Genomic DNA, 18,483 nt, shown 5'->3' on the forward strand with positions numbered 1-18,483 from the left:
AAAATAAGAATTAATGACAAATTTAAAGATTTGTAATTATTTAATTTAGGGAAGGTTTTTAAAATTACTGTAGTAATAATTAGAAATGAGATTATTGTTTAAAAATTTGAATTTTGAATTATTTTAAGAATAAGATAAAAGTTAATAAAAATGAAGGATTTAATTTTGAAAAATTGGTACAGAAATATTTTGACTATAGTGTAGGAAATATGTAATGTTTAGAGTATTGAGCATAGTTATGATGAATATAAAAATACTAAAAAGAGAATAATTGCATGTAAAGATAAGAGTGCTGGTTCAAAACAGAGGTCCTGTTTTTACCTCTGTTATTTGTTTCTTTTACCCTCCTCAGATCAGAAGATATAAACTTCGAAGGCTCGCACCTTATAATTTTTTCATATAATAATAATAATAATTATTATTTGTATATATAAATGGAGTGTGGTTAATTTTTTTTTTTAATAAATGGAATATATAGTGTAGTTCAAAAAGGCCAGTTGCCTTTAAACAAGGAATGGAGGCTTTTATAAGCAACTGCCAAAGCAACCCTTAACCACTCATGATATTATACGAGTCAGTTTTTAAGTGATTTTGCTTAATAGATGGAAATGTTTGTATTAGAGAAAGCTGTGGGGTGCTTTCTGTAAAATAAGAAAATTAGAGATGTAACAATGACAGTAAAAACCATAATTTTAATAATGCTATTATAAAATTTATGATGCTAAAATATAAATACTGAAAAATAGTTACGTTTTGAAAATTTTGAAATTTTTTGTGATTATTCAAAATAAGTAATGTGTGTGCAAAAAACTGCAATATTGTATGCAAAGTTTACAAAGCCTTCCCTGAAAAAATCTAATTATATAATCTAATTATATGGACTCTAAAACACAAAGACTTTTGGACTGAAAATTTTTAAAGGACTCTAAAATATTATCAAGGTTCATATTTTGCAATTATGCAAGTATTTATTTTGGTCAAAATTTCAGGATTTGTACTTTTCAAATTATTTCTCTTCATTTGCTTTAATGCTTTCTTACCAAAAACCTTTTTCTCTCACTTAGCCCTTTTCTTCTTGAAGGGAGGAGGGGAACATATAAAATATAGCTTTCAAATAATAAATTAAGAACCCTTTAATTTCTGTTTCATTCTAAAAATAACAGCAATAAATTTGTCTCCCTGGAGTTCTGATGTGCATTCACCAATGAAATCTAAAAAGGTAAGGTAACTGGGTCGTAACTCCCCTTCTCTTTGCTCTTCCCTTCTGCTTCCACATGCTTGTGTCACCTTGCCATCTTCTATCCATGCAGAGTTAACTTTTCTAATTTTCGTCCTTTAAGAAGATGTAATCTGTACAAAATTGGAGGGTCCATAGCACACCCACAGTGATAATGTAAATTATCCAAGAGTAAAATTATCTGTGGAATTTACTGTTATGTGTGTAATTCGAGTGTCACTTTTCTAACTACGCAGCAAAGTCTTCAAGTTATGATGCAGCTTTCTCCAATACCAATCTATTGTAACTCTCACCAAGTCATCTTATTTCAATAATAATATAGTTTTATTCCATCTAATAGAACAATTTTATAACATATATATATATATTGGGGGGATATAGCAGGGCATATGTTCTGTCTTTCTAGAGCAGTGTTTCTCAACCTTTTTTTGTCATGGCACACTTTTAACGATTTGAAAATTTGGCGGCACACAAAGAAAAAGGTAAGTTTAAAAATTGTTTACTTACCTATAATACACTGTGTAAAATAGTTTATGATAATAATTTTGAATGTAAAATAAAATATGTACTGCAAAAACAGCAATACATTTATTAAGGGATTAATTACAAGTTAATAAATAATAATACTTTTAATGAGAAATTTCAACTTGATGATTTTGATAATTTCATTAATATTTAGTCGTAAAAATGACAATGCTACTCTCACATCATTTTCTACATTTAACAGCCTTCATCTTTTTTCGTTTTTATGTTTGTTAATACTGAAAATCTGAACTCACATAAATAAGACAAAGGAAACTGTAATAATATTTTTAAAGCTTTTCTGACCATCATGGGATAATCACATCTAATGTTAATTCAAAGTGAATTAATTGATTCTTCCAAATATTTTAAAATTAAATCTCGATTATTAGAAAGCGAAATTAGTTCCTCTTCATTCAAAGTTAATTCAAATAAAGAAGTCTTTGGCACCAAAATCGGCTTTATCACAATTGGCACGCTTATTAATGTCTTAAAAACCGAATTTCACCAATTCTCACATGGACTGTATACTAGGATTAAACCAATTATAATTTTTACTATATACATTTCTAAAATTTGGTGGCACATGAAAGTGCTGCGGCACAGTGGTTGAGAATCACTGTTCTAGAGGTTTTATTTATTGCTCTTGGAATTTTTTTTCTAGCGCTAAGATGGTTTAGCAAGTATTTTGAAACTAAATGGAAAAAAAAAAAAAAAAAAAAAAAAAGGTATTTAAGAGAAGAAGAGTATAACATGAATGATAAAAATCTTTCTCTCACATCAATGACAGTGATGATATTTTTGCAGAATTAGAAAGTGATAGTTATAGAGATTCTAATATGACATATTTATTTGTTTATATATATATATACTGTATTTGACGGCATATAAGACGCACTTTTTTACCTAAATTTGGTGACAAAAAAGTTACCTGCGTCTTATACGTGAAGGACACAGGTTAACTTTCAATACTGAATGCTATTTTTAGCCTGGATAAAGGTCTAGACACACATAACTTTTTCTACATCTGCCATAATTATTTTGCACGTGCATCAAATATCTGTCGCCAAAAAGCACCAAAGTTCAAAGCTGATGTCGAAGTTCGAACAGGTTTGACGGTCACATTACACTTTCCTTCTTTACATAGACTTTCTTTGACTCAGCCGACACACGTGTGCTACTCTGCCCAGCTCCATCTTGGCCTGAACTTGAAAATGCCGTAAAAATGTGGGTGATAAATAAGAGGAAATCTGGGATAAGTGTTTCAACCAAAATGATAATCAACGAGGCCAAAGAATTTGCAGAAAAACATGGGAATCAGAACTTTTCAGAACTCTTCCGAGGGCTGGTGCTACAGGTTCATAAAAAGGCAAGGCTTATCAATGCGCATAAAAACAACTATTGCACAGAAAATGCCAGCAGATTATGAAGAAAAAATACTAGCATTTCATAGGTTTGTTATAAATGCACACAAGAAAACTTCTTTTGAGCTCGGTCAAATAGGAAATAAGGATGAAATTCCACTCACATTTGATGTACCATCCAACAAGACTGTGAGTATTAACAGCCTTAAATCAATAACCATAAAAACCAAAGGTCATAAAAAAACCCGATATACGTAGTTCTAACATGTTGTGCTGATGGCACAAAACTACTGCCGTTTTTCATATTCAAAAGAAAAACTTCCAACGGGTGTAATTGTTCATGTTCATCCGAAGGGCTGGATGGATGAAGCTGGAATGAAACTGTGGTTACAGAACGTATGGGCGAGGCGACCTGGTGGACTCTTAAGAAAACCCTCTCTTTTGGTTTTGGATCAGATCTTTTTGTTTTGGATCATAGAACTGAGACCATAAAGAATAAAGTGAGAGAATTAAAAACTCAGATAGCTGTCATTCCTGGTTGACTGACTAGCCAACTGCAGCCTTTAGATGTATCGGTGAATAAGCCATTTAAGAGAAAAGTGCGAGAACGATGAAACAAGTGGATAGGAGAGCCACATCACGCCCTCACACCCTCAGGTAGAATGAAGCGGCCCTCTATTTTACAGTGCGCAAGTGAGTAAAAAGATCTTAGGAGGACGTAAAGGCTGAAGTAATTGTTAAGTCCTTTAAGAAGTTCAGAATCAGTAATGCTCTTGACGGAACAGAAGACGACGCATTATTCCCAAGAAGGTGATACTAGCGATGACAGAAACAGTAGTGATGACGATATTCTCGTTTTCGATGATGATGATGATAGTGAAAAGGATTTTTATGGTTTTGAAAGTGATTAAAGTCTAATTTCATGATAGGCAACGTTTTCCTTGAATCTGTGTTTTTTGTTGTTTCTGCTTTATTTTGTATTATGTTTGATTGCTTGCCGTTCATTCATTTATTCATTATTGAAATTTACATATCATGTTCAAAATAGCTTGCCATTTGTTAATTTTCCTTAATAAAATTAATTATGTTTGGTAATTGCATTCAATGACTGTTTATTTGGCTTTTACGAAAGGTGAGAACTAAAAGAAACCACATTTTAAGTTATTGTGGTAACGCGCTGTAGCGCAGACTATTGACACTTTTTTCCCTTGTGTGTGGCCTTCTAAACAAGAGTGTGTCTTATGTGCCAGTGCATCTTATATGCCGTCAAATACGATATATATATATTTTAGGTATATTATGTCATAAATTATAAATTATTTTTTATGAAGGATATTTTTAATAATTTTTATTTTTATTAATGTGTTGAACTAAATAAAATCAGTAATTGGATGTTTGTGCAATATCTATTTATTTGAGATAAGTCGAACTTATATTACTCTAGAATTAATAATTTATAAAAATTTTATGGAAAATATGAAGTTTTAAAATTAATTCTGATATCTACCTGAGTGTTCCTATCATAATGTACCAAAATTCGAGCAATCTGACAACAAATTTAATTTATTGAGAATTTGTTTCCAAAGTTAGGTTTTGCAGCGTGAAATGTCAGTCTGCACAATACAATGCATTTGGTTAGTTCGCTCTACTGAGAGAGCAGTTGGGTGACTGAACCACCTGTTCCAAACTGGTTAACAGAGCATTTAATAATATGATAAAATCATACAATATTCAAGGCTACTGACAGCAGTAGATAAAATGTGGTGGTCAGTGGTGCCTGATAATTCTCTTGCTGGGTTCCCTTTGGAAGCGAGACAGAACGTAAACACATAGCGCTGGTATTTAACTGAACTAAAACAATGCATTGCCACAGTTATCACTTAGGTGGACTTCTGAAATTTGTAATACATTTTTCTAAATTTGGCTGAATTCCAAAATTTTTAATAAAATTTTAAGTTTTTACTATTAATTTTAAACACCATTTCTAGAAAAGATAATATTCCCCCCCTCCAAAAAAAAAAAAATTGAACTCCCAATTTTTGGACATATTGAATAAATACATTTAAGGAATCGTACTTTTAAAAAAAGTACAAAATGATGTAAGATACAATGGATAGAACTGAATTTTGAATCATTTTGTGAGGTGATTGCATCACAAAAGGAGGAAGCATGCAAAGTGTGATAGACTTGGAAAAATTATGCATACTGCTATGACTCAATTTGTATGCATGTTTACAAATGAAAGTTTATAAGAAGGAAGTATTATTTGAAACATGATTTGTATTTATTTATTACAAATTTGTTTGCTCAATAAAACAAATAACATCAGCAGAAATAACTAACCATTGGTGTGAAACATGGGTTGTTATTTATGTATTAAACATTTGTTTGCTTAATATAACAAAAATACAAAAAAAGAGCAGAATGAATTAACTAGTGATGGAATTTTGTCACTTCACATGGGTTTTATCAGAACTTCTTCCTAGAATACTTTTAATTTGGTAAACTGGTTATTAAAATTCAGTTATAATATTTTTTAGGAAATTCATCGCTAAATAGTAGCTAACTTAAAATTTTGAATTTTATTATTAGTATTATGATGATAAACTATGCATAATTTTTATGTAAATAATGTAATTATTTATGAAAAGTTGTACAAATATATGCAAAATTATTGTAATTCATTTCATTTAAAATTTTTGCATACTTTTATCTGAACAAGCACATTTAAATAACAAGCTAACAATATCTGATCAAGCACATTATTTTTTCTATACGAATGGTTTCTCTCATCTGGCTTGGAAACTGCTATCTTAATTTTTTTAATATGTCCTCTTATTTCAACTATAACATACCTATGGCTGAGTACAGAAATCAAGTTTGGTGATTATTTTTAAGGAGTGGTTAAAATTTGAAAGTGTGCTTTGCTTCCAGCCTGAACATTTTTATAAATCAATCAAAACTTACAAATCTAATTCTGGCAGTCTGTTAATCATTATTCAATGCTGGCACATCATTGACAAATCATACTAAAAAATTTAATCAAGCTGCGGAAATTGTAGTCTGATAAATATCCACTATGATGGTTCTAGTTGAATAAAATCTAGACTGTTATCACATAAAAAGGATAGAATTATGGTATGTACTTAAGTAATCAAAGATTAGGCTTTTTATGGATAAAATTATTCATGCCACAGAAAAGTACAAATATTTGTGAAATGCAAATTATGCTACAATAGAGATCAATCTATGTTACAATAAAAAAGATCCAATTCTCTTTACACTAAAAGTTTAAACTATACTACCAGTGCATAAATTTAAAATGCTTTTGAATGTAGCTGTTCTAAGCTAAACAAATTGGATTAAATTTAAGAACCACAATTAATGTTTTGACTGTTGGTTTCTTCCCTTCTCTTCAATCCCCCCTTTTTTTGTAGACACAGAAAAAGGCATAGAAACTATTTTAGAAAAATTGAATATAGTTTTAAATAACAGTATGGAAATTCTTCTATTTAAACTCCTTTAAGAAAATCTATAGGGAAAAAAAAAATAATGCAATTATTCACGTCCTTTAAAACATTCACTGGCTATGTATACATATTTTCCCCCCAATATAGCTAGCAATACAAAGACAAATATCCTTATGCCATACAGAGATCCAAAAACTATAAAAAGTACAATAATAATGCAATAGAATGCACAATTCAATAATTTACATAGAGAAGTCTAGAGTACAAAGAATTACACAAAAAGAAAAATGTAATGGATTAAAGTTATATATAAAGAGGTTGAAACAAGATCAAGTCTGCAATTTCTTTAAAAGGTCTCTACCCTTCCAATATTTGGGAAAAAACACTGTTTTGAGAGAATGCTGAGCAGACAAGGAGATGATTTTTGAATATTTGAATATTTTGAAGGTTTTTAAATCATAAAAATGTTAATATCTTTACTATTATGGAGGCGGATATGGAGACATTTTTCTTCTCTGGTTATAATGTTTTTCTTTTGGAGTAAGGAAGAAAACTAGCTAGCAGTATTGAGGTTGGTGTCAGGTACACCATCACTTCTAGTTTTGAAATTCTAAAAATCAATGGGTCATACAAATGATAAAATTGAAATCTCAGGCTACATGCATTTTATGATTTACAATTTAACACCTGAGATTTGCACTTTGGAGGCAGGGGGAAGCCAAAATATGCTTTAAAAATCATTTTTTTTTATAAATAAAACAGTTTTTTTATATAAATTATTTTGTTATGTATTATATATAAGAGAATTTCATACCAGTAAAAAACCACACAACTTTTTCTTAACATACCTAAACTAAGATTAGGCACTTTAGAAACTCTCAAAAGAGAAATTTATAATTAGTTAATAAAAATTTTTAAACTTAAGGCTATCTTCCTAGATGAGTCAGATATATTCTGATAAAAAGTATCTAATTTTTTTACTGAAATATCTGTGGCTTGATCCGGCGATTAAAAAGTACAAACTGATCCCATTTGTTTTCTACTTCCTCTGGTCAGTATACCTCAGCTCATTTCTTTGATAAATATTGCCAACTTTAGTTCAAAGATGAAAAGAAGTATTTAGAAATGTTCCATTTCAATTTTTTACTATTATATTCAAGTATAATTTTTAGAAAAATATAAATACTCCTCCCCCACACACAAACAAACCAAAAAAAATTTTTTTTAATGCTCATTATTTGGGCATTATTGAATAAATGCACATATATAATAAAAATATCAAGACAAACAATCAGAATCATGCCAGAAAAATATATGCAGAAAATAAAAAAAATCTGCAATTAAGTCAAATTTCATGAAGTTAGCATCACACTATGAAGACAGGAAAAGTGTTTAGATATTCAGTAATGAATGAAGAAACCTGCATGAAATGGGCATCAGTTTTGGAGATAGATAACTTGTGTAAGATCAAAAGCAATAATAAGAACATAAAAACATAAATTATTGCATTTTATAAAGAAGATAAGTATAAATATGCCTCTTTCTATAATAACTAAATAATAGTAGCAACTATATACAAATTTAGGTTAAAGAAGTAGTACAATCCATAATTTCAGTTCTTCCAAAAGAGTAATTGAATTAAAACAAAAATACATGCCGAAGAGATTCTGAATACATTTCAAATATATTCATGAAATGTCCCCTTTACACATATCCTGAAAATGGTTCTAGTAAAATTACTATTTAACCCACTATGACACAAAATAATTTATATTATAACATGTTATATTTTATAGTCTTACGTATAACATAATACAGCATTTGTATACTTAAAGCAACAGATAGGTAAATGAGCCAGCTATGAATCTATTTCTTGAGTCTGCTACAGCTGATCTTGTATTTAAATAAGCATATATGCATATATAAATGTTGTACACTGCATATAGATAACACAATTAAGAGGAAATTAAAATATAAAACGTGAAATGAATAAATGTACACGTGTATTATGGCCAAAAATAAGACAGAAATACAACTTTCATCACTGTTCAATAGGTCACAACACTGTGAACAAACATGCTACATAAACAAGTTTTTGGTCAATTAGTTTTGACAATTCACATGATTTTGCAATTCTCACAGTTTTATATAACTAGTAATTGATATTTCTTACAAAACCATCTGGTATTGGGCATCCATATATATATATATATATATATATATATAAAGATTAAAAAGTAACACATAATAACTTTTTTTCTCTCATTCAAGCTTACAAGAAGTTTATTACACATAAACAAATAACTAATCTGATATACTATTGACTGGTCTGGCTGGATAAGCTGTCACCCTGGTGGAATAAGCATAAACAATCCATGATGAAAAGCAGTGACCTTCATTTCAATCATTATCATAACTATTTTTTAACACTGTCTGAGAAACAAGTTAAAATTCATGAAGAAGAGACAGTAAAAATATATTGTGGGGGACTGCAAGGAGTACAGCAACATTTCTAAATGATGGGTCGTTTGAAGAGTATTATGTAAATTTTACCGATTTGCCACATGATGATCAGCCTGTAACATTTCATGACTAATCATTTCTAGAAGTACTGACTAGACAAAGTAGAATGGATTAGATTTGATTATGACAAAGCATACAGCAGTGGGAAAATATACCTTCATGGAGGATATTCTGAGGAAACCCGAGTCATATTTGTGATACAGGTGAAAAAAACTATAAAAAACCTTATTAGCCAAACTATTTTCATTTCCAGCAATGGAATTCAACATGAATTAATAAGGTTCCATGATTTTAGGAACTTGGCCATGGGTTAGTAAATCTAACTGTAAATATTAGCAAATAAGTTCATCATTTTATACATAGGGTAGCAAATGTGAATGAAATTGCAATATTAAAAAGCCACTATATGGTGAGTGACTAAAATCTTGACAGATAAGCAAAAGCGAAAGAGAATGCTATCATTCTTACACCGGTCCAAGGATGATGACATTCTCTACAGAAGACATACAACACAGAAGAATGTCTACAAAAGAAATGCTTTAATCTTTGACAGTTACAATGATTTGCCAGTGCTTCAATTATACTTATGAAGTCTAAGCAATAATCTATCAGTGGCTATACGTTCCAAATCAGTCTTTTATACAAAAAGATATACTAAAATGCCTCAAACACCTCAGTTCTTAGACAGAAAAATTGCTAAAACTAAAATAATTTCACTCTCTGTATCTTCTGTATTGCCTATGTATTACACTTCCAAGGGAAGAAAAAAGTTATTTTTAACCTTACCTTTTTACTTTTTCTCTTTACATACTTTGCATCCATAAAAGTCCTTACCTAACCTTTATTTTCATAACTGTTGGTCATACACATATACTTCCAGCAACAAAATGTTTTAAATGCAATTATTCACATTTCAGCATTTTAAAAATTAAAGAAATCAATTCTGTAAAAATTATTAAATCTTACTTTCTATACATTCTACTGATCCTTGCAATCATATTTAGGAAATTTTTATACATTAAAAAATAAAACACGAAAAGTGTGACTCCCATATGACAAAAGTTGACCGAGATATTCGATATTAAAATCAGAGCTCATATACAGGAGCTGTACAAAGACGGAAGGGCACATATTTGCATTTTTACATGGTTTAAAATGTTGTTGCATAGATGAAATGATCATATTAAGATAAATGAAGAGAAAGTACTCAAGTCTCAGCTTAAGACTATTATTCAAACTCAATAAGTAACTACTAATGTACATTTGATGAACAAGCTGGAATATTTCAATTTGGAAGGCTCTAGAACATTTTCCAATTAATGGAACACAAAGTAAATAAAGTAACAGAAAAGAAACTTGAATAAAATCAACTTTTAGGCTTTTACTTTAAGTTTTATTATCTTACAACTGTTTTTGATAGGTTTCGAACTTGGGACCTTCGGTTTCCAAATCTGATGTCTTATCTACTGAGCCACAATATGCTCAGTCAAAAGAAACAATTTTTGCTACAGTATAACACCAATAAAGAAAAAGGTTTTCTAATGCTAAGAGATTAAGATACAAGCATTTCTATGCAATTATTGTGAATATTATTGATAGTTACAATTTTTTTCAAAATGGAGTTCTTGTTTATAGAATCTTACTGAATTTCTGTTCTAGAAAAGACTGGCAGTACTCAGTACTGGTATGTAGCCCAATTGAAATTATTATTTACATTAATTAAAAAGGAAAACTATTTTTGCCTTCATAAATTTGTTTTTACAATTACATGATTATAATTCTAAGATAATAAAACTTTATGAGAATATTAATAACATATTTTTAAACTTTAGAAACTTATAAATTACTTGTGTGAAAATTCGTTTAGCAACCCAATGTAATAAAAATTATAAATTAAAGATAGCAGTAAAATCATAAAAGAATATCAATGAATGATATTTAAGTGAAAAAAATTCCCCTCAATTTATTCTAATTTATTTACCAAATTGGCCCTTCAGTGCAAAATGAAAATGGCATCAAATATCAAAATTTTGGAATTGAACATCTTGATAACTTTTTCTTTTTTACAAGACCGAAATTTTGTGTGTACACAAAATTTCGAAATTTTGTGTGTAAATAAAATAAAACACACAAAATTTCGTTTTTTACAGATTTTGTACATAAAGTTCGTAGCTTTGAGGTCCAGATTATAGATCATGCCGGATTATGGACGTCTGAATTAAAGACTTTGTACTGTAATTCTTTACACACACACACACACACACACACACACACACACAAAAAAAAAAAAAAAAAAAAAAAAAAAAAATTACAGTACAAAGTCTTTAATTCAGACGTCCATAACCCGGCATGATCTATAATCTGGACCTCAAAGCTACGAACTTTCTGCGCATGTGTAAACGCATAATGCGTTTACGCATGCACATAATACCTTTATGCATGTGCATAATACTTTTACGCATACCCATTTAACGTATAACGGACGGTATAAGCTAGGCTAAAATTATCTAATTACCAATTTCAGTTAATGTTGCAGATTGCATTGTTCCTTAATCTTCTAATTGGATCCAGCTTATTATTTTTTGCAGACTGTTAGAGCAATTTTATAAAAAGTAAGCTTGAACTTTCAATTATGCCAAAAAGAGTTTCCGATTTTGGAGCTGCCAAAGGATCTACAAAGCGGAAGCATGTTTCGAAGTACAGCTTCCGATAGTAAAAAAAGTGATAGAGGGGTTATTGAAAATGAAAAAAATTCGATTCACAATTTAGTCAGTATTCTCGACACAGCAATTACAGAACTTGAAAAGTGGAACTGAACAAGAAATTATGTCTGTTTATAGAATTAAAGGGAAAGTATTAGCACAAAAAACCGAGCAACTTAAACAAATTACATTGAAAGAAATGTTTAATAAAGTAAACAAACACATATTAAGCTTTTTTTTTTTTTTTTTTTTTTTGTAAATTTCGATACCCTTTAGATCATAATTCCTCTTTATTTCATAAATTATGGTTTCATATTTTTAATTTTATAATTTCTGCATGCCATCTTGCCATATTTAAATTGATGATCTATAATCCGGAATCGCCGATGTCCTGACGAGTCTGGATTAAAGACTTTGTACTTTATCAATATAGATTTGGGGTGCTGATGCTCTAAGGGGGGCTCCATTCTAATAACTGATGTTGGCTGCACTTACGTTAGTTTGTGTTACCTTGAACATTTATTATAATTCTACAAGAAGCTCTTCAACAATATAACTATGGCAATTGACGATTAATGTTAAAGGCACAAAAATGATTATTTACTGGTAAGTTACTGTCTTCATTATGTGAGGGCCTTGCTAGTGGCAAAAGACTCTAGTTAAAAATTTTAAAAGTATTCTCAGCAATTACTCTGTTGAAAAATTTCACAGACTGAATTAGTCCTACATTCTTAATTTTTGGTTATGTTTTACATTGTCCAATTTGTTATAATTGAGGGTGAAACTAGGAAAGCCACTAAATCATTGGTCTGTCAGCCCCCTGAAATCGAGAGACTTCGACGACAGATACAGTGCAGATCATTAAAATCACTCCGCACTAGTCATAAAGTTATGGCTTTTGCAATGTTAAGTTGAGGCATTACTAAACAAGTAGCTGCTCTTGCAATATCAGAGCATGCCTTCTCACACTCCATAAAAGCTCAAAGACTGAGGCTTGTGAGGAGCCTGCACACACAAATTTCTTAACTTTATGCAGTCTGTCACAATTATAAGAAACAGAGGACAATATAAAAAGTTATAATTTTTGCAAAACTGATTTCTTTAAATTTAAAAAATGTCAAAATAAGAATATTTGCATTTTTTAACCCTCTGAGCAGCTCCGGTTTTTGGATCTGTTATGAAGACCTGTATTAAAAGAGCCTTTATTAGCTAAATTTGTATATTTACTTACTTTAGGCTCTATTTTCATAAACTTACATTTATTAAGATGACATTTATATTATTAAAGAAAGTAAGAAAGTAAAATATCGTAAATTATAAGCTAATACATACCAAGTGAGAAGAAATGTCATGACTGGATATAATCAGCCATGGCAGTCAGAGGAAAAATATTTTTCTAATATGAAGCATTTGGCCACAACCAACAGTTGCAAAATTAAACAGTGGGTAAGGATTTTAATGGGCACTATGTATACTACTATAATTATATTTCAGTATAATGCACTATCAATCAAAGGAAACCAATTTTATAAAATCACATTATAAATATATACTTGTAAGTGAAATACATAAATTTTATTTAAAACTTAAATAACAATTTTGAAAGCATTAAGTAACATTCAGCAAGAATGCCATGTACAATAATATAGAGATATACTTCTGAAGCAGATCTAACTAATCATGTTATATTAGCTTCATCAAATTAATTCCGACAGTCAATTATTATGATGCAGCATGAGAATAAATATACTTACTAGACTTTTTCTTTGGTTCAAAATAATCTCCTTCAGATATCTGAGTCACAAGTTTTTTGAAATTACTACCATCAAAAGGCATTGCACCATAAACTAATGTATACAGTAAGACCCCCATGCTCCAACAATCGACCTGTAAAATTCAAATGCTATATGAAATATCATACAGATTCATACTTTAGTAATGTACATGAATGTTAAGTTTCTTACAATGCAATATGTATAAATATGTATAACATTATCATTCAAAAACTTTTCATTTTTATCTCCAGTGATACAATTAAATAGATGGAACAACAGAATAACTAAATCCCCCCCCACAACATATGCAGCTCTTAAATTGTAAACCTAAAAAAAAAAAAAAAAAAAAAAAAAAAAAAAAAAAAAAAAAAAAACCCAGAAGCCGTATACTAAGTGTAAATCAATTGGGACACTTTAAATTGATTTTTCCACAGAATTTTAAGTTGATTGCCTGCCTGTGACAACAGGACCTTAAAAGCACTTTTATTTGTCTCAGCGGTCATCTGGATATCTGCTTTCAATTACTTAGTTTAGACAATATACTAGGATTACTGCACCAATTTTAAGCTTCTTTCTGAAACAGAAATACTTCTGCATTTTTAAATATGTTTTGCATTTGACCATTTTAGTGTACTAGAAATGGATATACTGCTTAGAGAGCAAAAATTATCGCACTTAACCGTCACGCATCCATGATTGCATCGGCACTTGATGTTGGAAAACTGAATGTTTCTCGAATTTGAATGAGACACAATGAAACTGGATCGTTTTCTCCAGAAAAGAAAGACAAATGTGGGCAGAAAATGAAAGCAACGACAAAACCTTAATAATTTCTGTGCCAAATTACCATTATAAATCCAATAAAAACCAGCAAAGACTTTAAAAGGGATCTATTGTCTACTTGTGTTGATATTCATCCTTCAAATATGTGGCATAGATTTCTCACTACTGGCTGGAAGGTGAAAAGCCAATTAAAAAACAACTTTTGATACATCAAATAAAGCAAAAATGATTATTGTGAGCCAATAAATACAAATCTTGGACCATAAATGACTGGAAAATTGTTTTTTTCCAGCAATAGGATTTATTTATTCATTCATGGGTCCACATATAACATTGTTAAAGAATCAAGGGTGAATCAATAAGACTTAAACATATCCAACAAACTATAAATAACTCAACTGCTAAAGGAAGGACATATGCCCTACTAATTTTATTATTATCACTGCATATGAAGATGTATATATAAATAAATAAATAAAAATTAAATAATAATAATAAAAAAAAGCTTTTGCCAATTAATTTGCACACTAAAAGCCCGAGTGAGAATTTTATGCATTATAGTTGACTGTTCTTTTAGTCACTTTCTGGATATTAAATCAGATCAGGAAACCTGATGTCTAGAATTCTGAAGTAGCAAAACGATTTTTAATACTATATTATTGGATTGAAAGAAATTTATCATGTAATTTGTGAATTGTAAATTATATGATAAATTTCAAATACATACACAATTTTAAAAACAGATATGTAGCACACAATAATAAATTACAGAATTTCAAAGCCTTACTTCTGGGCCATAATAAGGAACACCTTTCACAATTTCTGGTGAAGCATACAAGGGACTGCCACAATAGGTTTTCAGCAAATTTTTTTCATCGAATACATTAGATAAACCAAAATCTGCAATCTGAACAGTAATTAAACCATTAAACATTAGTATTGCTATAAAAATTAATTAAAATTCAATTACATAAATATTATGCATTTTGACACCAATTTCGATAGAAAATAAATCTGAAATACAAAATAACACAAAACTTACTTTAGCATTACCCTTTTCATCAAGCAATATATTTTCTAACTTTAAATCTCGATGGCATATTTTATTCTAAAACCAATAAAATAACAATTAGATAGAAGAAAATTCAATAAAATTTTACATATTACATTGGCATACACATATATGTATGCATGTAAAGCTTTCATACATATAATACTTTTACAAGATAAAAATATATGTAAGTAAAATGTCTGAGATCCAGAATTTCAATGATTTTGGATTTTAGATCTTCACTTTAAATCTAGTAAGATGACATGCAAAAATTATAAAAATTAAAAATATGAAATGGCTATTTATGGAACACTGAAGCATTAATGATCTTAAGGGAAATTTACAAAAATAAAAAGTTCAATATTTGTTTCTTTGCTTTATCAAACACTTCTTTCAATGTAATTTAAGTAATTTCACATAACTTCTCGTTCAGTTACAAAAATCCATTATTCAGGTCCTGCAACTGCTGTGCCTAGAATTCCCACTAAATTACAAATCAACATTTCTCCATTCAATTTCACCCACATTTTCCAGTAACTTCTCTGTCACTTTCTTCACTATCAGCAGTGACATTTTCTCCATTTAGAACCATACCACAGATTCAAGTAGTGTCTCATTTTAGCACAGTTTAATTCTCAGCTAAGGTTCACTATACACTGTTTGTGATGTACTATGAGATTGGCAACTTAAGACGTGTTGTTCCACTACATTTAGTTTTACCTGTATCATGAACTCTAGAAGTTAAGCCTAAAGCTATTACATTAGCTTAGTTTTTTTTATTATAATTATGTATATTTTCTGCATATTTTTAGTATTTATCTGAGTTCCATGTAAATAAATTTCAACATATGCTTAAGGCTTGTCTAAATAACAAACTTCTTAATTCAAAATATCATTATGAATATCATTTATGAAATCTGTTTTTGGATATTGGATACAATTTCTGTTAAAATTCTTGTCAAGTCACTCAACACTTCACAGCACAGTTAGTTGGCTGAAGTCTACTATCATCCCCAAATGTAATGTTAACATGTTACTATGCTGTTTGGTATTTAATTACTAATATTTAAAAACAAATTATTTTAGGCTTTGCTGCCTGAATTATTTCTTAGCTGCCATGAGTTGATACTCACATGGTCATGAAAGCAAAAAAACTATAAAAAATGATTGCCAGGTTGGTGTCAGGTATATAAGTTATTCAGCAGGTGTAAAATCAATGATGAACTTTGGTAGAATGTTTTGGTTCGAGATGTATACCAAGTGAAAAGGGGGCTATGAAGCCAACAAGTTATATAAATGAGTTTAAATTTATAAATGATGATGTTTCTTCAACATGCAGGTGTTTTGGCTTGGTTTGGTTTATTTACTTATGGCAAAGCACTCGAGGGCTATCAGCCTAAGGAGAAGGATGAATTTGATGGAGGATTTTTTAAAGGAAACTGAGTCACATACATGTTACACATGGGCAAAACCAGAAAATTGCCCAGGCAGCCAGCCCATTCGTTGGGATTCGAACCCCAGACCAAACTACCAGTGTTTAGTGATCTTACTGCTCGGTCACTGGTGGGCTATGGACTTGTTTTATTTCTGAAATTAAAAATCAGGCTTTTCACTTGCTTTACAATGAAAAACTTTCTATTGCACATATGTGAAGCATTAAACACATATTAAAGCAATATGCTACTTTTGGAATTTAATTTTTTTTCCCTTTTGTAAAAAGATTTAAAAAGAAAAAGGTGTTTTGTGTATCATTTTACATACTGAATCTCCATTTTAGATTTTATACTGCATATACATGTTGTTGGGAATGGTATCACTACACCAACGAATCAAAGGCCAGATAGAGACTAACGTCATAGGACGCCAGGGGAAGATGATTAGTTGCAATTTAGAAAGCTAAGGACGATGTTGTTTAAAAAAAAAATAAGATATATGTGCCAATCACAATACTTACTTAATGTTAGTTGGCAACAGTAGTGTTATCGTGTTGTCCTTATCTGGAGTGCATTACTGTGGTTGCTTGTTTCCATGTAACCAAAATATTCCCAATATATTTGATTGTTCAACCTGAACTATGTCATTTATTTAACCCACAAATAATTTAAATTTTAACACATTATTAGCACAAAGCTCAAAAGAAAATGCCATAACGATCCAGGATTGAAGATCGCGCCAAAGTCTAACTGCGCCGATTGCCGAAGCCTAACCACATTATGAATCTGAAGTGAGTTGGATAACCTTTGACGAAGTAAATAAATTTTTTTCTGGTGAATTTAGCTCGATATATTTACTTGAAGAATGACATCTGAAGATTATAAAATGCCGAAACTAAATGGCGACAATTATAACATATGGTGTATCTGTTTGCGTGCCGTGCTGGTGTAGAAGAGATGTTGGGATATGGAATTGAAATGAATAAAGCAGAGAGGGAAAAGAATGATGAAGCTCTTATCCTATTATTCCTCATAGTTGAATATACATTTCTAGATGACATCGGAGATTGTGTTAGAGCCAGAGATGCCTGGAGAACTGTTTAAAAGAAATGCACACAAAATTTGGTTTGCTTCACATACTGCAACTTATGAGAGAATTCTTTAACATAAATATGAAACCAAATGAGTCTGTCCAATCCTATCTATCAAAATTAATAGACTTATATAGAAAATTAGTTAATGGTGGATATGCATTTACAGATAGAGAAGTGGCCGTAGTGATGCTATTGGGACTGCCTAGAAGTTATGAATCACTCATCCTAAGTTTGGAAAAAGACAAAGCAAATCTGACAACTATGATTGTGAAACCAAGGCTACTTGTAGAAGAGAAACGTATAGTTAGAAATGAGAGTTCAGCCAAAGTGTATCATGAAGAACAAGCTCTTCACACTAAAAGTTTTGCCACCAACCAGAAGAAGCCTGCATTTGGAAAACCCGTGAAGAAGTATGCAGCAAAAAGGCCAAATGAAGAAGAAACTAACAGAGGAAGAAATACTAAATGCTTCAGCTATGGCAAATGGGGGCACATCTCTAAAAATTGTGAAGAAGCCAAATATCAGAACC

At 30.3% G+C, this 18,483-nt stretch overlaps 1 protein-coding gene across 1 annotated transcript in view; it reads right to left on the bottom strand.

The window, feature by feature from the left end:
* Positions 1 to 18,483, bottom strand: part of LOC118193974 (uncharacterized) — a 223,074-nt gene that overhangs the window by 43,456 nt on the left and 161,135 nt on the right. Inside the window, exons 4-6 of the mRNA XM_085822327.1 lie at positions 15,419 to 15,484; positions 15,164 to 15,283; positions 13,573 to 13,705 (exon numbers count right to left, since the gene is read on the bottom strand). Coding sequence (XP_085678453.1) covers positions 13,573 to 13,705; positions 15,164 to 15,283; positions 15,419 to 15,484 — 319 coding nt within the window. The remainder of the gene's footprint in view (positions 1 to 13,572; positions 13,706 to 15,163; positions 15,284 to 15,418; positions 15,485 to 18,483) is intronic.

Source organism: Stegodyphus dumicola, chromosome 8 (genome assembly GCF_044657685.1).
Source record: "Stegodyphus dumicola isolate Sdum_Otavi_A_Nest chromosome 8, ASM4465768v1".
Taxonomy (NCBI): domain Eukaryota; kingdom Metazoa; phylum Arthropoda; class Arachnida; order Araneae; family Eresidae; genus Stegodyphus; species Stegodyphus dumicola.